Source organism: Osmerus eperlanus, chromosome 18, assembly GCF_963692335.1.
Source record: "Osmerus eperlanus chromosome 18, fOsmEpe2.1, whole genome shotgun sequence".
NCBI classification, from domain to species: Eukaryota; Metazoa; Chordata; class Actinopteri; order Osmeriformes; family Osmeridae; genus Osmerus; species Osmerus eperlanus.
Window position 1 is genome coordinate 10,087,224 of NC_085035.1, and position 14,692 is coordinate 10,101,915.

General features: G+C 39.8%; 1 protein-coding gene across 6 annotated transcripts in view; it reads right to left on the bottom strand.

Annotated features, from left to right (window-relative positions):
- The window catches only part of psd3l (pleckstrin and Sec7 domain containing 3, like), a 189,765-nt gene that overhangs the window by 107,595 nt on the left and 67,478 nt on the right, over positions 1-14,692 (bottom strand). For 5 of the 6 annotated variants that reach the window (XM_062484651.1, XM_062484655.1, XM_062484656.1 and 2 more), the window contains one exon: positions 7,689-7,883. In XM_062484651.1, coding sequence (XP_062340635.1) covers positions 7,689-7,883 — 195 coding nt within the window. The remainder of the gene's footprint in view (positions 1-7,688; positions 7,884-14,692) is intronic. The other variant, XM_062484652.1, reaches the window with a different exon arrangement.

Genomic DNA, 14,692 nt, shown 5'->3' on the forward strand with positions numbered 1-14,692 from the left:
CGCCCATAACTTTTTAACCATGAGACCGTTTTTCTTAAGTGAGGTTTCATCGGATTCCTTAGACGCAGACGATTCGACTGAACCCTTTGGCGTCACTGTCATCCCGAAGGTTTTTCCGTGATTTGCATTTTAAGAAATGCTAACTTTTTCAAACTCCTCCTAGGCCGTTGCTCCGATTTTCATGAAAATTGTAAGAGATCATCTTCAGACCATGAAGACAAACAGTTATCAAAATGGCATCGATAAGTCAAACCGTTCACGAGTTACGCGCAAATGATTTTGACAAAGTGCACGCCATAGCGGACGTGAGGCCTTGTCTCTGCGACGGTTTACCGTATGGAGACAAAACTTTGGAAATGTCATCGCGAGCATGTCATCTAATCATCTTCCTACCACAATCACCTTGATATGTCAAAATATGACTGATTACAGCTGTTTATACTTGGGTCAAATCTGACAAAGCTCGCCACGGGAGAAACGGCTTAATTTTTAAAATAAAGTAACCGAACACAGCGTTTCCCAGCAGCGAGAATAGCTCACTGGGATAAGACGTGCTCCTTTGGAACACAAGGTCGTAGAATCGATTCCAGCCACAGTCGTCAAGCATGTCGTGATACAGGATTATCTGTTTAGCGAAGCCAGGTACGCCACAGTAGCTGTCTGGCAGTATAATCATAATGGTAACGATAAAGTTTAATCATCTTCCTACCACAATCACCTTGATATGTCAAAATATGACTGAATTACAGCTGTTTATACTTGGTTCAAATCTGACAAAGCTCGCCACGGGAGAAACGGCATACTTTTTTTTATAAAGTAACCGAACACAGCATTTCCCAGCAGTGAGAATAGCTCACTGGGATAAGACGGGCCCCTTTGAAACGCAAGGTCGTAGGATCGAATCCAGCCACAGTCATCAAGCAAGTCTTGATACAGGATCATCTGTTTAGCGAAGCCAGGTACACCACAGTAGCTGTCTAGCAGTATAATCACAATGGTAACGATAACGTTTCATTGTCAGGGTATTAATAGTCAAGAAGAAGCAGATTCATTGTGCTTTGTAGATATAACGCTGCTACATCTAGCCAGCGCATTTTGTCTCAAAATGACATATTTACCAAACGCTTATCGTTACAAAACTCGGTGTACGTCTTTTGCGCAACACCGTGAAGGTAATCGAAAGTTTTGGGGTAGCGCCACCGCGTTGCCGAAAATTATAATGTGATTTTTAAAAAGCGAATGTTTTTTATTAAAAGTTTTGCTGTGCTTCTTTAGCTACTGAATTTCCATATCGAATGCTGCTTGGCCCCTTCATTGCTGCTTGCAGCTATATATTTTTTTTGTTTTTGTATTGGGTAAAATTGGGTAAACACAACGATGGTTCGTTATGAACCTTTGGGTCATGTGACCCGAAGGCAGCATAAGGGTTAAATGAACTAACTAGCTAGATATCGCAAAGGGCAGTTTGTCAACGCTCAAACTGTAACTCTAAAACAGGGGCACTCGTCGGACATAAGCTGAAATATCTCAGAATTCCCAACTGGAAAATGATAGCTGTTTTCACAGCCCTGTAGAGGAGACCTTTGTGAACAGACTGTTTTTGTGCATAACATGTACTGTTGCCGTTTGGCTTCCTAAACAGCGGTGGAATTGTGTTTCCTTACCAGTGTGACAGTGTTGCGTACAGCGTTACAGTGAGCTACACTGATTTAAAACTACAGGTATAATGTTAATTTCACCAACGAAACGTTTACTTGTAATATAATGTCATAACAAATCCTAAAACAAACATTTATTTTTGAGGAATGTTTATTTTAACGATTGAAAACCGATGTATCACAGACCGCTGTCATGTGTCCTCCAACAGAGGCTAATCAGTGAAAAAGCAAAAATTGACTACTGTTTCCGAAAGTAGATGTACTAATAATATCAGCATATATCGTATTGTACATTAGCTACATTTCAAAATAGTTATCAACGAGGCCTTTGCCTGTGGCACCCTTACGAAAAAAAAGTATATGATATATGATGATAGTGTGAACACTGTCATCCGAACCCTGGTGCACACCAAACAAGTGGACCGAGACCGCTTGAAAAAATAGGTCTCAGTTTGCTTTCAAACAAACTCTGGTGCAGTTCAATCGATAAGTGAATGCAACACAGACCGAATACATCTAAACAGACCAATAATAGGATGTCAAGATGAGCAGAGGGCAAACGTGGAGCAAAAAGGAGGTCAAACTCCTTATTAACATTTGGTCAGAGTCGCCCGACAACCATATTTAAAGATGCTGTTAAGCAAATTCCATGATTTGCTTCTCAGTACATTATGTACGTGTGAAATTAGTTCCTGAAAGTATGTGGAAAGCGCGAAAACTTTGTCACACTGAAAAGTGGAGTTAGACCGTTGAACAGTTTCTCTTCCGTTTTCAGCTCAGGTTTTGTATAGGCTGAGCCAAAACCCGACGTATCTACGTCACAGCGACCGATCTACGTCAGATCACAGACGGTTGCATTCTGTTACTCAGCTGGTACGATGCAAAGACAAAGTTGTTGTTATCACAAGTTATCATGTATTACACACGGGATGTCCCAAGATATCATGAAACAAAGGAATCACTTCGTAAAAGCAAGAAAATCAAGTTATTGACCAAATTTTTGCTTACCACGGCCACTCCCGTTGGGCACATGACACCAAATTGTTTGGACATCCTCAGAAGAGGGTTGCGAGTCGAGATACCAAGTTTGGTGTTGATATCTCAAAGAGTTGCTGAGATATGACCCAACTTGGTTGCTTTGTTGCCGATTTTCATTGGCTGTACCGGACAAATGTTTTTGAAAATCAAAGATATTTTGATAACTTCAGTGAGGGTTCAGAGGGTTGCTCTGACTATGATCTGTGCCAATTCTGGGGAAGGGAGGAATCCTAAATATAGCTGCAAGCAGCAATGGAGGGGCCAAGCAGTCCAGAGCAGGACATGGCCTCCATAGCACTTAGCAACAATTAAGTCACAACAACCTGTTGCACTCATGCAACACACCAAGTTAACAACATACCAGTGATTTTTCTGGTATAGCACCCCAGCCCTCTGCTCTTCATGGGAATGATGGAACCCAAGTTTGGTGACAATCGGACAAATGGTTGCTGAGATATGCTCTCACGTCTTGTTTGGCGGCTTTGCTGCCGCCTTTGATCGGCTCTACCGAACAAACGGTTTTGAAAATGGAAAATCCATCTGATAACTTTTGTGAAGCTGGGTCTGAAGATCATCTGTGCCAAATTTGGTAAACATTGGACAACATTTGTGGCGTACAAAAGGTTTTTACACTTTTACACAAAATCAAAAATGGCGGCCGCCGCCTTTGATCGGCTCTACCGAACAAACGGTTTTGAAAATTGAAAATACATGTAATACCTTTTGTGAAGCTGGGACTAAAGATCATCTGTGCCAAATTTGGTAAACATTGGACAAAAATTGGGACGTGCAAAAGGTTTTTACACCTTTCCATGAAATCCAAAATGGCGGCCGCGTCAATTCGGTTATTATGAAAAGTTATCAATGGTCAGGCTTGATATCTCAAAAGACATCAAGAGACAAAGAAATGACTGTATTATGGTAAACACTTACACAGTTATTAGCCAAAACACGTTTATGCTTCCGGCCACGCCCCCTTAGTCACATGACACCATTTTTGGAGGACATCCTCAGAATAAGGTTCCGAGTATGCATACCAAATTTGGTGTCACTGCCTCAAAGAACTGCTAAGATATGACTTCACTTCCTGTTTGGTGGCGTTTCTGCTGAATTTGATTGGCTGTCAAGGACAAACGGTTGTTGGGATCTTTGCCATAACTTTTGTGAGGCTTGGTCTGAAGAGCATAACTGGTAATTTTGAAGAAGATTTGACAAAAATTGTAGGAGGAGTAGGCTTTCAAAGTTTTTTTTTATAAAACCGGAAATAGCGGAAAATCTATATAACCGGAAATTGACGTTGGTGGCGCTACAGTGCGCCAAATTTCACAACTTTCGACCAAGCGCTTCTAGGGCCTGCCATAGACACCCATGGCGGAAGAATAATAACAACTACAGAGGGTACAATTTCTGGGGAAATTGTAGGGTGTGCTTGCTTGCTTGCGTCGGTTGCACAGGGGTCCGTTTTTGAATGACATTTTTACAACTGATATTTCTGTATATTTTATATAAAAATGCATACTTATTATTTATAAAGATTACATAGATTTAAAAGCATTTTTTTTTTTTTGCTGCTTATTTACAACTGAAAATACGAGTGAAGTGTAGAATGAAATACATTTACATTTACATTTAGCAGACGCTCTTATCCAGAGCGACTTACAGTAAGTACAGGGACATTCCCCCGAGGCAAGTAGGGTGAAGTGCCTTGCCCAAGGACACAACGTCATTTGGCACGGACGGGAATCAAACTGGCAACCTTCAGATTACTAGCCCGGTTCCCTAACCGCTCAGCCACCTGACTCCCTCCCTAGATGTCTTCTCATTTCCCCTGCAAGAGGCAGCCTTATCGTTGAATCAAAATGAATACATTTGGCAGACCGATGTAAAAATTTACCTCATCTCTATGACTTAAACGTCCTTTTAAGTTTTTCCCTTCTCGTGATATTTTCAGGCATTTAGCCTACTCATTGCATTCATTCATTAATAAAGAACCCCCTTTGAAGATTATTCTACGACGTTACCGGCAGTAGAAGATGGAATCGCGATTCAAACAGTACCATCTGCTAACTGAAAATATGCCCCCCAAAACGTAAATAAGCTTGACATTTATTTAGTGGAAAATCGCTCATTCATAAAAAGCTCACTGGTAGCGATCATTGTCAGTAACAACGCAAAATGCGATATAGCCCTGTGTGAAGCTGCCCGGGTAAATTGTACTACTACTGTACAGTACTAGACTACTGCTGTGTTGTCTTGGTAGCGATTGCGTTGGTTGAATTGGATTTAACGTTCCGTTGTACGGTTTAGGCTGAAATTAATTATTTTCATGAACAGATGTTCAACAAAGTTTAGGCTGTGGCAATGAAGTTCAGGTTAGTAGTCAGATAGTTTCACCTATTGAAAGACATTTGATTCAAGTAGAGCTAAGGGGAGTGCCGAACATGTTCTGTCGCCGTTTGACTTCCTAAACAGCTGTGTGGAGATGTTTTTGTTAGCTACTATACTAGTGTGTCTCGCGTAGGCTACAGTACAGCGTTGCAGTGAGCTACACTGGTTTGAAACCACAGGTAATGATAATTTCACCAACAAATAGTTTACTTGTAATCTATTGTCATAATAAATCCTACAACGAAAATGTATTAGTGAGGAATGTTTATTGAAAACAGATGCATCATAGACCGCTGTAGTATGTGTTGCCCGGGCAACAGAGGCTAATGTCATGATGCTAATGCTTCAGTGAAATAGTAGCCTACTGTTTCCGAAAGTACATGTACTTCCTTAATAATATCAGCTTATATTGTACACTACACTTCACAATTGTGTTTCATATCACAAAGTAAAATGAGTAAATAGTTATCACCCTGGCCTCTTTGCTTGCGGCGTTTCTGCAGCTGCCTTGCAGTAAAGCCATAGTTAGCCTAGCTATCTCCCAGAAGTTAATGAGCTGCTAAAATAATGTTCTGCTAGAGGTAGTCACACGTTTTCGTGACGTTAGCAACGTCAGTGACTGTGGCTAGCAAGTTAGCCACCGTTAGCTTCACCTTTCGACACAAAAACGTAATTTCTACTTAAACCATGCAACGGAACGTAAATAAAAATACAAGCAACTCAATCGCTACTTTGACGAACCTTTTGACTGCGACGTTGTCTATGTAGCCCAAATATTGACTGATGCTTAGGGGGGCAAAAATAAATAATAATAATATATATGTGAGAGAACAATGGTTGTGCTCTCCAAAGGCGTGAGCACACCCAATAAATATAGCTGCAAGCAGCAATGAAGGGGCCAAGCAGCATTCGATATGGAAATTCAGTAACTAAAGGAGCACAGCAAAACTTTTAATAAAAATTATTCGCTCTTTAAAAATCGCAATATACTTTTCGGCAACGCGGAGGCGCTACCCCGAAACTTTTGATTACCTTCACGGCCTTACGAAAAAGACATTTACCGAGTTTTGAAACGATAAGCCGATGCGTTTGGTAAATATGTCATTTTGAGACAAAATGCACTGGCTAGATGTAGCAGCGTTATATCTACAAAGCACAATAAATCCAACTCTTCTTGAGTATAAATCCCCTGACAATGAAACGTTATCGTTACCATTATGATTATACTGCTAGACAGCTACTGTGGCTTACCTGGCATTGCTAAACAGATAATCCAGTATCACAACATGCTTGATGGCTGTGGCTGGATTCGATCCTACGACCTTTCGTTTCGAAGGAGCCTGTCTTATCCTAGTGAGCTACTCTCACTGCTGCAAAATGCTGTGTTCGGTTACTTTATAAAAAAAAGTAAGCCGTTTCTCCCGTGGCGAGCGTTGTCAGATTTGACCCAAGTATAAACATCTGTAATTCAGTCATATTTTGACAATCAAGGTGATTGTGGTAGGAAGATGATTAGATGACATGCTCGTGATGACATTTCCAAAGTTTCGTCTCCATATGGTAAACCGTCGCAGAGTCAAGGCCTCACGTCCGCTTTGGCGTGCTATTTGTCAAAATCGTTTGCGTATTATTCCTGAACGGTTTGACTTATCGATAAAATGCTAAAGATTTTTCGACAGCATGGTCTGAAGATGATCTGTTACGATTTTCATGAAAATCGGAGCAACGCCCTAGGAAGAGTTCGAAAAAGTTGGCTTTTCATAAAATACAAATGACAGAAAAACCTTCAGTACGACAATGACGTCATAGTGTCCAGTCGAATTGTCTGCATCTAAGGAATCCAATACCTCACTTAAGAAAATTGTCTTACGGTTCAAAAGTTATAGGCGTAAACGCCCCTCCAACTTTGACCCCTTGGTGGCACTATAGTGCTTTAGTGGTCAACATGAAACTTGGTGACAATAATCAGGAGACGGTTCCCAATCTGTGTGCCAAATTTCAAAACTTTGCACCAATCGGTTCTATGGGCTGCCTTAGACTCCTAGTCCTAAGTATAATAATAATAATAAAACTAACAAAAACAATAGGTGCCTCGCAGCTGGTGCCTTCGCTGCTTGGCCCCTAATAATAATAAGAGGTAGAAACACTTAAGTGGCTCCGCAGCTTCGCTGCTTGGCCACCAATAATCATAGTAAGAAAAGGTAGAAATACTTGAGTGGCTCCGCAGCTTTGCCACCAATAACAATAGGTTTCCTCCTGACGGAGGAATCCTAATAAAACTAACAAAAACAATAGGTGCTTCTTAGCTTCGCCACCAATAATAAGAAAAGGTACAAACACTAAATGGGCCAACAGACAATGCCAACAAACATGGCAATCACCAAGCCAATTTATAGTACCTTCGATAAGAAAGATCAGTAAAATGTAAAAGGTTTTTGCATATATATAAATCAACTCTTCAATGCACTAGAATGTAAACAGCTAGGCCTAAAAACTTGGGTTGCACAACGTACTTTACATACACGTCATCAGTGTGTGAAACCAGTGTGCACATAAACTAATGTGGCCACAGAGGGGCTACGCATGTTAATGAGAATAACTCACTTCTTGCCCAAGTGCTTGGCTACATCAGAGCGGCGGAAGCCCTCCAGGTGATAAAGCCGTCTGGCAAGTCGGCGTGCTGCCTCCTGGTCCCCACGGTTGCCATTGTGCAACATGTCAGTACTGTCCTTCAGCCTCTCTGTGCTCCCCATGTCGGAGTCCCAGTCTGATAATGTTGCCTTTGGCCCCGCATCACTGCTGCTGGGACAGATGATGGAAGGGAAAGAGAGGGAAAAGAAAAGGGACAATAATTGTAGGAGAGAAAGTAGGTGTAGAAAAAAAGAAATCATTGTAAATGTTTGTAGACAGAAAAGGAGGTGGACAGGGAGGGCCAACGAGGGAGAATGAGAAAGAAGCAAAAAGAACATCATCATCATCAGTGCACACAATCAAGACCAAATATTAGGGTAAATTAGTCGACACGTGAATACACAAGGCAAACCAACAGTTCACAAAAACGCTATAATTAACCTACAATTTCTTATGCAAAAGTGTATGATCAATTAAAACATTCCAAAGCCTAGAGATATTTCCAGGCAGGCATTCAATTTAAAAGGTGAAAGTAGTGGTCCAGAGTTGTGTTATCATGGTACCAAAATGTCAGTAGTCGGTACCAAAACCAGTGAATTTTCACGGTACTCAATACCATTTTCCATAACAAAGCAAAAAGACTAAATAGGTTAATGCAGTGGTTCCCAGACTTTCTATGCTGGGCCCCCCTTTGATACGTAAGAACATTTTCGCCCCCCCCCCCCTCCCCCAACAAAACAAAACGTTTTCGCAAAAAGGTAATGATCCATCCTCATAAATATCGGCTGAAAAATCCCTGGCCCTGTCTATTGCTGTAAGTCTCCACTGGGTTAATAAACAACTCTCATTTGATGACAGTAACAGTCACCTGCAATATCTAAGGCTGTAGCCTACTTATGACAATAAAACATTAATAAAATCACAATGCATGTAGGCCTAAAGGCAAAACATTTGTGTGGACTGAGTGTAGACATTAAGCGATCTCAGCAGATGAATTGTGCTTGCACACCTATAGTCTGTTTGCTTGGTCCGAATCAGTGGATGAGTTGCTACTTTGTTGCATTTTTCATTAGGTCCGGTTAGTGTTCACACGGCCTTGTGTTAAGTGAACCAACGTTTGTAAAAAACGATGGCACACGGTCGTACAGGTCGTTTATCTATTGGACAGAAAATCTGTGATGGAAAATCACTTCCTGTCAATCACATTGTCATGGACAACAATGGAGCAACAGCAGCATATTGCGATAGGCCCCTACTATCTTTGATTGTTATGATTTGGTGTTGCACAACCAAGTTTTGGGGGTTTCTCATTGGTCTTGTACCCAGTATTATATCTTGGTCATTAAACCATCGAAATAGAAAAATGTCCCCGCCGAGCTACCACTTTTCCGTAGAACATCATGCTCTTTTATGTATTGCTGTCTACATTTTTTTACTTTCAACCGACATTGGTCCATTGTGCACTCATCTACCATTTTCTTCAGTTTATCACTGAAGAATTTGAATACCTCCCTATTCTTATGCGTTTCCACAAGCATTTTTTTGCTCATACTGGTACCATCTGTCCTTGTATTGTTGTTCTGTTTTGTCTTGTTGTTCTATTTGTGATGCTATAGCCTGCAAGGAGAATACCAAATCCAATTCCTAGTATCTGTATACATGGCGAAATAAAAAATTAAGTATATAAAAATAAAGTATATCACCAATCTTCTTATGACTGCTTCTGGTGACCTCTAATAGGCCTGCATTTGATGATTGCAGTGTTCTAGCTGGTGTGTAGTTAATAAGACAGTTAGCAATGTAGTTAGGTCCTTGTCCGTTTAGAGCTTTGTATGTGAGGAAAAGGACCGTAAAGTCCATTCTGAAGGTAACAGGGAGCCAGTGTAAAGTAGCTAGGACAGGACTAATGTGTTCTCTCCTTTTAGTTTTGGTTAATAATCTAGCTGCAGAATTTTGAATGAGCTGTAGTCTTTCAGTGGTTTTCTTGGGAAGACCAGCGAAAAGTGCGTTACAGTAGTCCAGCCGGCTGGGTATAAAAGCATGAATTAACATCTCTGCATCATTTTGGTTGATGAATGGTCGTACCTTCGCTATATTCCTCAGGTGAAAGAAATCTGTTTTGGTCACTTTATTAATGGATTACACCGAGACTTGTCACCTCTGGTTTAAGCCAGGGGGTTAAACCTCCTAGATTCTTAGTTAGCATCTCTCTTTTGGATTTGGGCCCACATAGTAGGACTTCAGTTTTGTCTTTGTCATTACCAACTGCTTTACCAAGCAGTTGGTAATGCAATTTATGGCTGTTGCATCGTTGTGTTCAGTGGATATGTATAGTTGTGTTTAGGGCTGCAACAACGAATCGATTAAAATTGATTATTAAAAACGTTGGCAACGAATTTCATTATCGATTTGTTGTGTCGTACGACTATTTCGCCACTCAATAAGTCACGGAGATGTTTGAGTATAAAAAAAAAAAGTTTAGTTGAGCGCGGAGCAGAGCGGAGGTAGAGGAAAGACCATGGAAGAGACGTTGTTGAGTAACGTTGTTCTGAAACACATGGAAATCAGTACGACCTAAGTCATCCAAGGTGTGGGAGCATTTCACGCTAAATACATCGAAAAAGTGTGTTAATTGACCGAGGTGAAGTTAGTTTCATATTCGACATTCGTCTCACATTCGAAAGACGCTACTATGCAGCGTCGCGTTAGGGACCGGGTGAAAACTACCCATACCATTTCGAAAAATAGACTTATAATATTTTTATGACTATAAAACCTCAAACAGACACCACAGTATCTTAATGTCTGGTATACTTCCACAGCCTTAATTTTTTCAGTGAAGATTCAAATAAAATTATTGAAAATCACAAATCTTTGAAAATAGCTTAATCCTCGCAAATCTTAACTTTTTTCAAAATTGTGTCAAAAAATCTTAAATATACACCGGATTATTCAAATTGGGTCTGGCCTACTTCCACAACCTTTCAATTTACAATAAAGTTTTAAACAAAACTCAAATCAATTGCTCATCCCTTAAAATAGCATTAAATCCACGCTAATATTAATAACTTTTTCAAAATTGTGTAAACAAATCTTACATATACACCAGATTATTCTAATAAAGTCTGGCCTACTTCCACAACCTTTCAATTTACAATACAGTTTTAAACAAAACTCAAATCAATTGCTCATCCCTGAAAATAGCATTAAATCCACGCTAATATTAATAACTTTTTCAAAATTGTGTACCTGTTTGTGCACATTCTGAAGATTTTATGCACTGTGAATTTGCACTGTCAGTTCTGTTTTTGCATAAAAAGTTGGAAATTAATGCTTTTTAGTTTTTTTATCCGATTCATCAATTAATCAAAAAAAGAATCAACAGATTAATCGATTATTAAAATAATCGTTAGTTGTAGCCCTAGTTGTGAGAAAAAAGTAATGGACCTAAGCAGCTTCCTTGAGCAACCCTGTAGCAGTTGTCATGTTTATTAGACCTATGGTCTCCTAAACTAACATAAAACTTTGTTCCTCTGATATATGATTTCATCCAGTTCAATACACTATCCGTGAACCCAATAAGCTTTTGATGTCGTGATCAATGGTATCAAATGCTGCACTGAGATCTAACAGGATAAGGATTATTGTGGTGAGAGCAGTTACAGTATTGTGATATTTCCTGAAACCTGACTGCAAGACGTCCAGGATGTTGTTTTCTTCAAGAAAATAATTAAATTGGACTAATACTATCTTTTCCAGTACTTCACTAATAAATGGAAGGTTTGATATTGGTCTGTAATTTGCAAGTATACATTTATCCAATTTGGGTTTCTTTAATAGGGGATTTACAACAGCTGTTTTGAAGGCATCTGGGAAGACGCCAGTTCTAAGGGATGTGTTTATAATCTCTAGCACCGGACCTGAGACACCATCAAACACTCGCTTCAAGAATGTTGTGGGTATAAGATCAATGTCTGAGGTTGTGGAGTTGCATTCGCTGACAATTTTGGAAAGTTCACTTAGTGTGATACATGTAAATGTGCTCATGGTTATGTTGCAGAATCTACTGATGTCAGTTTCACCTCAACTAGTAATGATCCTAGCTCTGATTGAAGTTATTTTGTTCTTAAATAACAAAGCAAGCTCTTCACATTTAACTGCTGAGGATGGAGGGGGGGGCAGGGACAGTGTTTAGCAGCTGGTCAATGGTGGAGAAGAGAACTCTGGAATTTCTGGCATTTTCTCTAATAATGTTGGAAAAATATTATTTCCTTGCTAGAAGGATGGTTTTGTTATAGGTGGTTAGTTTATCTTTGTAGATATTGTAGTAGATTGTGATCTTTGTTTTCCTCCATTTTCTCTCTGCTGCGCCGCATTTTCTTTTTGTTTCACTAAAATCTTTATTTCTCAGCCATGGGGAGGTTCTGCTTGTAGACTACGTTTTCAGTGGTGCAACAGAGTCTAACACAGATAATAGTGCATCAGTGAGGTTCTCTACCATTTAATTCAAAGAGCATTCATGATTAGTTGGCTCATATAGAGCAAATTGCTCAGAAAATGTCATCATAGCTCTATCGTCTAGATGTCTTCTTTGGACTAAGAATTATTTTGTGGTTTTTGTTAGGATGATTTCCACATTAAAAAGTATACAATGATGGTCTGAGAGGGGTAAAATCAGTTATTGAAATATTATTGATGTTTAGTCCAGTTGTTATTACTAGATCTGGTGTGTTTCCGTGCCGGTGTGTTGGGTCTTTATGTGTTGAGTTAGATCGAAACTGTCAAGGAGATTTAAGAGCTCAATAGTTCTTGGGTCTGCTTTTATATTTACTTTGATATTTAAGTCTCTGTTTAAAACTACTTTGTCATATCTTGTGACAGTGATAATAGTTCAGAGAATTATTGTATGAATATTGGCGGGTGCTTGGGTGGTCGATATATAATAACAAAAAGTATTGATTCAGTTTTGAGCTCTATAGCAAGATATTCAATTGATGTAAATTCACCTAGCTCAGTGATTTTGAACAACAGTTTAGATGAGAAAATAGCTGCGACTCCTCCACTTTTTGATTTCCTAGAAACTTGGTGAAAGCTGTAATCGGGAGGACACGCTTCTATCAATGTTGCTGTTGCCGTGTCATATTTAGCCAGGTTTCTGTTAGACAGATGCAGTCTAAGTTGTTTTCTTTGACCAGATCATTAACTATAAATGTTTTATTATTTAGTGATCTAACATTTAGAAGGGCCAGTTTCATCTGTGGGATATTAACAGATACAACAGGGGGAGATAGATTTGTAGGAAGAATATGGATAGTTTTGAGACTTCTAACACGAGTTTCAGGTTTGTAACCATGCATTTTACCATGCCATTTGCTGTTTATGATGACCGGTATGTCTAATGAAATAGCATGGTGGCTGTCCTAGCGCAGCTTTTCTTTGGGAAAGTCTATATCACTGAGCTGTTCCATCACAAGGGAATTCGTCAGGGGGTGAAGATCTGTGCAGGGCCCATGTCCTTGCAGGAGGCTGTTTGAATGTTCTGTTCTGTTCCATGGGAGGTTGTTTGGGATGCGTCAGTCAGCTTAGACACAGCAGGGATAGGAAGTATCTCAGTGCCAGTTTTTTTGTGCAGGATATCAAACGAGCCAATGTGGATTATAATCTTGGGGTTGTTTGGTTTATTGCTGAGGATTGTTTGTACCTTTGACGACAGTTCAGACAGATGTTTTGCTAAGACAAATATTTTCTGTCTTTGCCAATTTATCCAAAGTCCAATTTTTAATCTAACAATTCAGAAAGAAATAGAATAAAATAAAGTTATTACAAATCATCTGGTATGTTTTTACAATAAAGTAAATAATACCATTAGACCGGTTATTGCTCCAACAGTGAGGTTCGATAGGGACTTCCATAGGTAATGCGAGCGTGAGTTGCGCGCAAGCGAAATGTTTGAGAATTAATTTGAGCACAAAAGTCTTTTTTGAGCTTTATGTAATATAAACATTATGTTGGACTCATTTTTTGCCAAAAATGACAACCCAAATTTTAACCTAAAGATTCAGGGCTGGAGAGGAGGGTCTGTCGGATTGTCGAACCTCGGATTCAGAAGCCCCCCCCCCGCCGCTCTTCCCATGCTCTAACCGCATTTGGCGCGCTTGGAAAATTAGGGTGTTAAACAAGTTTATTGAACATTGGAAGCTGTTATCACGTCAGTAAAAAATCAGGAATGTGAGATCATATTTTGTTGCCATTGATGAAAATGTACTATTGAAACTGAGATTAATTGATTGCTTGAAAATAAAGACACATGCTTGGAGAAGCTGTGAGAGAACAGACACATCTTCTCAGTCTCTTCTCTCCTGTGTCTACAGTAATCTGCCAGTCGTGCCTCCTGAGCCGGGGCCTGCAACACTCGTTTTCTTTGTTGATGTCCCTAGCTAAGGTCAAATAAAGCCTACTCAAGGTCTTGTTAGGTTTGGGCTAAGCCCCGAATGTTAAAGGGGTCATTGACTACAAAACCGAGTTTACCTTGTCAAAGTTGAATAACGACAGTTCAGTTGTAAAATGGACATACAGTGAACCTCAAAGTCCATTGACACCTCTTTCCTATGCACATCTCACAATAAAAAAAATTTAGCTGTAAAACGGACGGTTTCGAAAACCTCCACCTTTTTGTCTGTACCTTTGTCACGTCCCAAAATGTAGATCTCAGACACTAGTTTAGCTGTGATCTGCTCTGTGTACGTCCACGGGAATTACAAAGAAGTTTGGATTTTTTCAAGGACAATGAAAATTAACCACGGTCGTAAATGCAGTGTTCCAGACTATACAGGGAATGCTGACACTTTTCAGAGTCTTCCCAAGGAACCAAACACTCGACGGGCATGGCTGATGTTTGTCTAGTAGAAGATCCCTGTGAAGTTTGACACTCAATTATTCATTTGCTCGAACCATTTTGATGTTGGTGTGCCACCCCA